This window comes from Monoraphidium neglectum, assembly GCF_000611645.1.
Source record: "Monoraphidium neglectum strain SAG 48.87 unplaced genomic scaffold scaffold02775, whole genome shotgun sequence".
Taxonomy (NCBI): Eukaryota; Viridiplantae; Chlorophyta; class Chlorophyceae; order Sphaeropleales; family Selenastraceae; genus Monoraphidium; species Monoraphidium neglectum.
Genome location: NW_014010853.1, coordinates 1 through 8,135, shown reverse-complemented (window position 1 = coordinate 8,135; position 8,135 = coordinate 1). Strand labels below are relative to the sequence as shown.

Genomic DNA, 8,135 nt, shown 5'->3' with positions numbered 1-8,135 from the left:
CCCCTGCGCCGCGCGCAGCTGCTTGACCCGACCGCGCCGGCGGCCGTACCAACCCCGCGACCTCGCGAGGCGGCCCCACTGTCACCTGTGCGCGCATGCGGTCCATGAGCTCAGGCCCGGTGACGCCCTCTGGGAAGCCCGGGAAGTTCTCCACCTCGGTGGTGCCCATCAGCTGCCCGCCGCGGCCGTTCTGCAGCCCCTCAAACACGACGGGCTTCAGGTTGGCGCGGGCCGCGTAGATGGCGGCCGTGTAGCCCGCGGGGCCGCTGCCAATGATGGCCACGTTCTCGACATCTGATTCAGGGCGTGACGGGGGTAGGGAGGGCAGGGAGGGCATGCGGGCGGCAACGGCGTGAAGGGATCCGCGCGCGAGTCACAGCAGCACTTGCGGCGCCGGGCGCCCTGGTGGCAGCCCTCATTGTCAACAGCGCAGGCACGGTGTCACGCAGAAGGGCGGGCGGAGGCGCGCCTGGCGGACGCCGGGCCCACGCCCCGCCACAGGGCGCGGCGTGGCCAGGGCGCCGGAAGCAGCGGCGCGTCGCGTGCCGCACGTGCAACTGATGGCGAAACGGCAAGCATGCAGCACTGATAGATCCACGGTCAATGCGCAATCGCAATCAGGAGTCGAAAGACACGAAGCCGGCCTCGTGGGGGGCGTCTTCGTCACACGGCCGTGATGGGAGGTGGCAGTCCTTCCGCACCTGCAGTGGCACCGTTGCCGTTGCCGGCACCCGCCACGCGAACCCCACGAGTAATCCTCCGCGCATCCAGCTTAGAGGGCCGCGCGCAGGGGCTGGCCACGCTGCTGGCGCCCGCGGCGATCGCGAGGCTCCCGAGCTGGGCCCGAGTCGGCGTCCTAATGGAGGTCCGCCGCATCAAAGGCACTACATGGTTGCTGCTGGTGCTGGACACGCCGGCCCAGCGCTGTTGCTGAGCCTGATGGATCATTGCGTGCGAGTGCAGTGGACCAGGTCAAGGCTTGTGTGTTGGAAAGCAAGCAATTGCGAATTGATAAGTCGACGTAAAAAATATCCACGCAATGGGTCCCACGAGCTTGCCAACAAAACGGCATGCTCTTGAAATCAAAACGGGCAGCTGTCGGGGCCGTGCAGTGCATGCATGGACCACATCTCGCATATGCTGGTCAGTTGATTGCATTACTGTTCTAAAACGCGCCGACTCTCACAGGCTTTGAGCGGCTGTCGCAGTGATCTGCTTTGCTTGCCACATGTGCAACACTGCTGCCCCGGTGCTTGTAGAGTGACGGCAAGCAGCAGGCCAGCCGACTGACAGGGTTCCTATAAACCTTACATCGGCCCTCAGCGCGAGCTTCGCTCGTCTGTGCGGGATGCCGCCACCCCCTCCGCGCCGCGGCGCACCGCCCCGAGCCGCGCCGGGCTGCCTCCTGCCCGGCCCCGCCGCGCTCGACGCCTCCGCCGGCGCCCTCTCGAAGGTCATCGCCGCCGGCCGCACCAGCGGCGCGCTGCGGCTGTCCGCGCGCGGCCTGGCCGAGGTGCCCGCCGCGGTGTACGACCCTGAGGCGGCTAGCGCGGGCGGCGGCGACACCGCCTGGTGGGAGGTTGCTGAGCTCACGCGCCTGGACCTCAGCCGCAACGAGATCAGGCAGCTGCCAGCGGACCTCTTCGGACCCACGTGCACCGCGCTCACCAGCCTCGATGTCAGGTGAGCCGCGGAGGGCTCCGCGTGTCAGCAGCCGCGCCATGTCAAGTCGGCAGCTGGCGCCACGATGACAAGGGTGACAGCACACCGCTCGCGGCCACATTTGGGGCTGCCGCCGCTTGCCCTGCTGCCGCTGCCGCTGCTGCTGCTGCTGCTGCTGCTGCTGCCGCTGCTGCTGCTGCTGCTGCTGCTGCTGCTGCTGCTGCTGCTGTTGTCGCACTCCCATCCGGCAGACCCATGGCCCGCCCTCCACGCACCACATGCACCGCAGCCAGAACAAGCTGCGGGAGCTGGCCCCTGGCCTGGCGCAGCTGCAGGAACTGAGGAGCCTCTCAGTCTCATGCAATCCCCTCGGCGTCCCCAACGCGGCGCCCGTCGCCCGCGGCATTGGGGGCGTCGGCGGCACCCACTATGGCGCGGACGCAGCGGCCGACGCCGGGCCCGGCGGGGGCCTGCCAGAGGAGGCCGCGGCGCTGCCGCAGCTGGCCAGCCTCGCGTGCGCGGACTGCGGGCTGGAGCGCCTGCCGGAGGCTCTGGGGGACGGCCGGGGCCAGCCAGCGCTGGCGCAGTTGTTGGCGGGCGGCAACCGGCTGGCGCGGCTTCCGGCCGGGCTGGCGGGTGCGGCGGCGCTGGTCAGACTCGAGCTGCAGGTGAGGCCCAATGAGGTATTTCGCTTTCACGGGTGATGGTGGGGCTGTGGTTCAGGTGAGAAGGCGGCCACAAGGAAACTGCGAGGCAGCCAGCGTCAGGCAGTGCTGCTGGGGTGGTGCGACGGCGGCCTCTCGTCATGGTGCATTCGGCGGGTGCGTGCCATCCAGCATCCAGCCGATGCCTCCACCCGCCAACCTCCAAAACCGTTCGCAGGGAAACCGGCTGTCTGGGCTTGATGGCCGCATGGTGGCGGGCTGGGTGTTGCTGCAGGAGCTTGACCTCTCAGAGAATGACCTGCAGGCAGGACCCTCGGGATAAGGGAGGGGGGCAGTGATGAGGGGGCGGTGTGTGCAAGGGAGCACTCTGCATACGTCGTGGCCGGTTGACGGGTCTGCGTGGGCGATGTCCCTGTTCAAGCAGGCGGTGTCTGAAGCAAGGCCTTCTTTGTGCCTGCCATGCAAATGTTGGTGTGGTGAGTTGCTGCGTGGCACAGTGAGGCAGCCATCAGCAAGCGGCTGAGCCCACCATGCACCAACGCACCTTCCCAGACCCCCCCACCACACACACACACACACACACACACACACACACACACATTGCCCCATTACCCCCAGGCCATTCCTGATGAGATCGGGCTCCTGTCAAAGCTCCGCATCCTGCGCGCACGCAACAACCGCCTGTCCGCCCTGCCGGCCGCGCTGGCCGGCTGCGCCTCGCTCGTGGAGCTCCATGCCGGGTTCAATGCCATCAGGGCGCTGCCTGAGGGCCTGGGGGCGTCCAGGACCCTGGCTGTGCTGGAGCTCAGGAACAACCTCATCACGGTGGGTGGGCGCGGCAGCGGGGGAGCACGGCGTGTCGCTGGCTGCAGGGCTGTGTGTGCGCGCGCACGTGTGTGTGCTGTGCATGTGTGCACTGTGTGTGTGCTGCCAGTGCGTGTACGTGTTTAGGTGGGATCCGGTGCATATTTTCGTGGTCGTGCCGGAGCGCACGCAGAGCTCGCAGAGTGGCACCAGGCTTGTGTGTGCGTTCGTGAGTGCAGGTGGTAGAGCCACGGCCCCCATCATCGCAACGCTGCGGCCCCGCAGGACTACCCCGCCGCGCTATGCGGCCTGCCCCTCACCCTGCTGGACCTCACGTCAAACAGGTGGGGCCGCACACACAGGGCTCACATAGGGTACCCTTGCCTGCTCTGTTTCCTGCTCCCTACCCCAATACCAACACCAGAAGGCATGGCACACGAAAGACCCCTGCCCTTGCGCCGCACATCGCTGGTGTGCCACCCTTCCAAGCCCCAGCCTGACACTGGGCGTGCTGCCCCTGGCCTCCCGCCCCACCCCACCCCACCCCACCTCACTCCACCCCACCCCACCTCGCCCCACCCCACCCTGCCCAGCCTGCGGTCATTGCCGGCGGAGCTGGGCCTGGCCACCACCCTGCGCAGCATCCCCCTGGACGGCAACCCCCTCAAGCTCATACGGCGGGAACTCTGGGCAGGTGCGCCCCAACCTCAAGCCCCGTGCGCGGGGAAGTCGCCTCTAAACCCCCCAAACTGCGTGCTTTGATGTACGTCACCCCCTGTGTGTAGGCAGCTGCGCGCGCAGCAAGGCACTGCGGCGGCCCCGGTGCATGTGAACGGCGACCTCACCAAACGACCACCCACCAACCCCCCCATGCAGGCCCTGTGTCAGCTTTGCTCGAGTTCCTGCGCTCGCGCCTGCCCGACCCTGCAGCCCAGCCGGCCGACGCGCAGGGCGCGCCGCTCACCGCCGCCGGCCTCGCGCGCAGCCGCAGCGGCGCCAGCGGCGGCGGCGCCGCGCTCGTCGGTGGCGCCGTCGGCGGCGGGGTCGGCGGTGGTGGTGGGGCGGAGCTGCTGCTTTACGGGAAGGGGCTGTCCCAGCTTCCACCAGGTACCTTTCCGCTCTTCCTGCCAACTGTTATGTGATATGGGGCCCTTGGTTCTCATTCCACTCATGCATGCTCTCCAGCCAGCATGCTCACGTGCATGCTGAGCTCATGCGTGCCACCCTGCGCTTTTGCGGGGTTGTCCGTACCGCCGCGCGTTGTGCGCGCCGACAGCAACACGTGCCTGCCTGACGGTTTTTCCCTGTCGTTCACAATATCAAACACGACACCGCCGTGCGCAGAGCTGCTGGACCCCTCAGTGGCTGATCTCCTCATCCGCGTCGACCTCGGCGGCAACCCCCACTTGGGTGCCGCGCTGTGCGGCGGCCTGGGGCCAGCCCTGCCCCCGATGGCGCGCCTGCGGGCGCTCAGCATGGGCGGCAGCGGCGTCACAGAGTGGCCCCTCCCGGCGGGCGGCGGCGCGATGCCCGCCCTGCAGACCATCGACCTCCGAGGTGGGCGTATACATGCGCACGCCACGCTTGCCACGTGTGCGTGGTTGTCGGGTGCGGGAACGGTGGGGCTGCCGATCATCCCCATCTTCCAGATTGCGACTGGGACGGCAGAGCAGGTGCTCGCGCGGCAGTGCTCGCCGCACTGTCCGCGCCCACCCGGCGCTTATGTGCCCTCCCTCCCCTCCTTCCCCCCTGACCCAAAAATCAACTGGCGCGCAGGCAACCCGCTGGCGCCCATCCCGCCGGGCGGCCTCCGCTGCTGCCCCGAGCTGCGGTCTGTAGACCTGTCCGGCGCCCCCGCGGCCGCCGTCGCCGCGATGCCGCCCGCCCTCCTCGCCGCGGCGCCCAAGCTGGAGGCGGTCAGCCTGGCCAACTGCAGGGCGGCCGCCGCGCCATGGGAGGCGCTGCGGCGCGCGGCGGCGTCGCTGAGGCGGCTGGACCTGTCGGGCAACAGCCTGGAGGGCCTGCCGGCGCTGGTCTCAGAGTTCACCAGGTGAGGGGCTGGCGTAAAGGAGCCGTGCGGGCCACCGCGTCGTGGAGCCGGATGGCGGGCCTAAAATCAGGGGGGGGGGGATGGCATTGAAAAACAGGAAGGCAGCCGCGCGAGTTTTGCTGGCTGTCGCATCCAATGCCGCCGTCATCAACGCATTTGCTGGGGCCTCCCCGCGTCCCTGCGCAGAAGCTCGATTGTGAGCTGTGCAACCATTGCTGCTTCGGTGTCCCCGCCAACCACCCTGCCGCATCACCCCTCTCTGCCGTATCGGCCCACGCCAACGCCCCCTCTCGGCCGCCGCCAAACCCCCAAGGCTGGAGGAGCTGGACGTGTCCAACAACGCCCTCGCCGCGCTGCCCCCGGAGCTGGGGCTGCTGTCGTCGTCGCGTGGCGGGCGGTTGCGGGCGTTCATGGTGCAGGGCAACTGCATCCGGACGATACGGCGGCCGCTGCTGGAGGGGGGGACGGGGGCGCTCCTGGATTACCTGGCGTCGAGGCTGTCGGGCCAGTAAGATGTTGACCGCGCTGCTTCAAATCAAGCGGTTTGCCGACTGGGTTGACCGTAGGGACTCAGCAGCAACACAGCGGCTGGCGGTCAAACTCGTGTGGGTGAGCTGTCAGACGAAAGCGTAGGAATGCAAGCTGTACAGGACATCATGAACCAGCAAGGTGTGACACCTCGGAATTGCTCGATCAAGGTTGATCGTGCGTTGAGCGGAAGCTGTGTGCCATGGTGCAAGGGGCACCGCGATGCACGCGCTGGGCGTGCGCTGGCGTGTGCCTCGTGGTCGTCAGGCCTACAGGTACCGTAATTTGTAGATGAAAGCCGCCCCTCGCGTCCGTACGCTATTGATGCGTTGCGGCGCGTCCCGTTTGACGACACCTTGACGATCGATGTGATCTCCGCGATCGGCGCGTGATGACAAGGCGCATTGTGATGTGAAAAGGGCCGTTTCTTGTACCCGATCTCTCAGGCTAGGCCCCCCGTCGGGTCTATGTGCGCCAACCGGTTACTTCCAGAAGCGGAGGGCATGGCCAGAATGAGGCAGCGCCAGATAGCGTACCGCTGCTCGCTCAAACATTCAGTTGCTTCATTTCCTTATTGCCCCGATTGATCACAGCCACGCTTCAGCACCACCGCTCCTCACAGTCTGATCAGCCGTTCCCGACAGCACACAGGCAGGATGGCGCTTGCGAACAGGATGAGCATGAAGTCTGGCCTGGCTCGCACCACGGTGAGCCTGGATGCCCCTAGGGAGCGGGATGCCCTGGGTGATAGCGCATTGCCCACCAATCACTGGCCACTCCCGCGGACGTGCCTGTGCCAATGGGCCCAGCTGTAGAGCTAGCGAGCATCGTTTACAAGCTTGTGGGGCCTGCAAGCAGTGCTCCGGCGCATGGGAGCATGGCGCCCGCTCGCCATCTCCACACCCCTCAAGCACCCCACACACCATGGGCATGACGCCTGGCACGCTTGTCACTCATTGAGGGGGGGCCCATCAGCTGCCGGCGAGCATCCCACATGCCTGATCACCGCCGTGTGGCAGACGGCCACCACCGCTCCTCAGCCACCTCTCTCCTGGCTGGGCCCCTGCGACTCGCGCCAGTGCCCCCCCTCCGCCGGCCCGCGTCTCCACCGCTTTCCCTCCCCGCCCCCACCATACCCACCGTACCCACCGCCAGGTCAGCCGCCGCTGCGTGGTGGTGCGCGCCGCGCTGGAGCTGAAGCCGCCGCCGTACGCCCTGGACGCCCTCGAGCCCCACCTGTCCAAGTCGACCCTGGAGTTCCACTGGGGCAAGCACCACCGCGCCTACGTCGGTGAGGGCCAGGGCGTGGCGGCACTAGGGTCGGGGGGAGACTAGGGGAGAGTAGGGCCGGGGAGGGGGTAGGGGAGGGGGTAGGGCGGATACTAGCGGAATCGAGGGCAGCGCATGCATGTGTACAGGCGCACTGCCACAATGGCTCGTTTGATTGGTGGCTACGTCGAGGGTGGGGCCCTGGAGGCTCGCAGCCGCGCCCTGCAGCGTATGGCCAGACCGCCGTCGTGGCTGCGTGTCGCGAGCGTAGGCTCACATATTGTGCGCTGCGCGCCGCCCCGATCGCCCGTCCATTCGTCCACTCCACCCCCGCAGACAACCTCAACAAGCAGATCGCGGGCACTGACCTGGAGGGCAAGACCCTGGAGGACATCGTGCTGGCCTCCTGGAACGGCGGCAGCCCCACCCCCGCCTTCAACAACGCCGCCCAGGTGTGGGGAAGTGCCTGAAGCGCGTGTGAAAACGCGAGCGCAGCGCGATTGCCTACGTTTCGGCGCGGCTTGGATAAGGGGGTGCAGTTATGGGGTGGGGCGCGTGCAGCAATCAGACGAGTTGCGGGTCACATCTGCGCCTCGGCGCCACGGTTCTGCGCCCAAGTGTCCGCGGTCTCCCTCAACTCACATTCAATGCAACGGCCGGCGGCTCTGCCATCCCCCTCATGATGGCCCAGATCTGGAACCACACCTTCTACTGGGAGAGCCTCAAGCCCAACGGCGGCGGCGCCCCCACCGGCAAGCTGGCTGACGCCATCAACGCCTCGTTTGGGTCCTACGACGAGTTCAAGGTGGGCCCAGGGGGGGGCTCGGCGGGAGGGGGTGCCTGGATTTTGGGGCGGAGGTGGAGGTGCAGGGGAAGGTGCTTGCTGTGGTGGCTGCGACGAGGCCAGGTTTGAGCAGGGACGCAGGATTTTGTGGGGGTGCCTGAACGCATGAGCGGTCCGATTTTTTGGCTGCACATCACGGCAGGTGATTTTTCGTGCCACTCAGCACTGAAACTGCTGCAGCCATGTGATTCCAGCCTCGCCTGGACGCCCGCCTGGCCAGGGGATGCCACACCTCTTTGCGACGTCCTGTCCCGCAGAACATTCTCGGGCCGCCGCCTGACCCACTGCCTGTTCACGTGGAACGCACCCCACC

At 67.4% G+C, this 8,135-nt stretch overlaps 2 protein-coding genes across 2 annotated transcripts; both read left to right on the top strand.

The window, feature by feature from the left end:
• Positions 1–1,348: 1,348 nt before the first annotated feature.
• Positions 1,349–5,693, top strand: MNEG_11507 (hypothetical protein; the record flags this gene model as incomplete). Its single annotated transcript, XM_014040022.1, has 10 exons — positions 1,349–1,683; positions 1,952–2,330; positions 2,545–2,589; positions 2,946–3,152; positions 3,417–3,475; positions 3,725–3,825; positions 4,008–4,238; positions 4,476–4,688; positions 4,908–5,181; positions 5,495–5,693. 10 exons carry the CDS (start codon positions 1,349–1,351, stop codon positions 5,691–5,693), a joined length of 2,043 nt encoding a protein of 680 aa, XP_013895476.1.
• A 672-nt stretch (positions 5,694–6,365) lies between these two features.
• Positions 6,366–7,991, top strand: MNEG_11506 (superoxide dismutase; the record flags this gene model as incomplete). The annotated part of the gene is made up of 5 exons (XM_014040021.1): positions 6,366–6,416; positions 6,865–7,000; positions 7,315–7,430; positions 7,670–7,783; positions 7,965–7,991. The coding sequence occupies 5 exons, from the start codon at positions 6,366–6,368 to the stop codon at positions 7,989–7,991; spliced, it is 444 nt and encodes a 147-aa protein (XP_013895475.1).
• Positions 7,992–8,135: the final 144 nt, after the last annotated feature.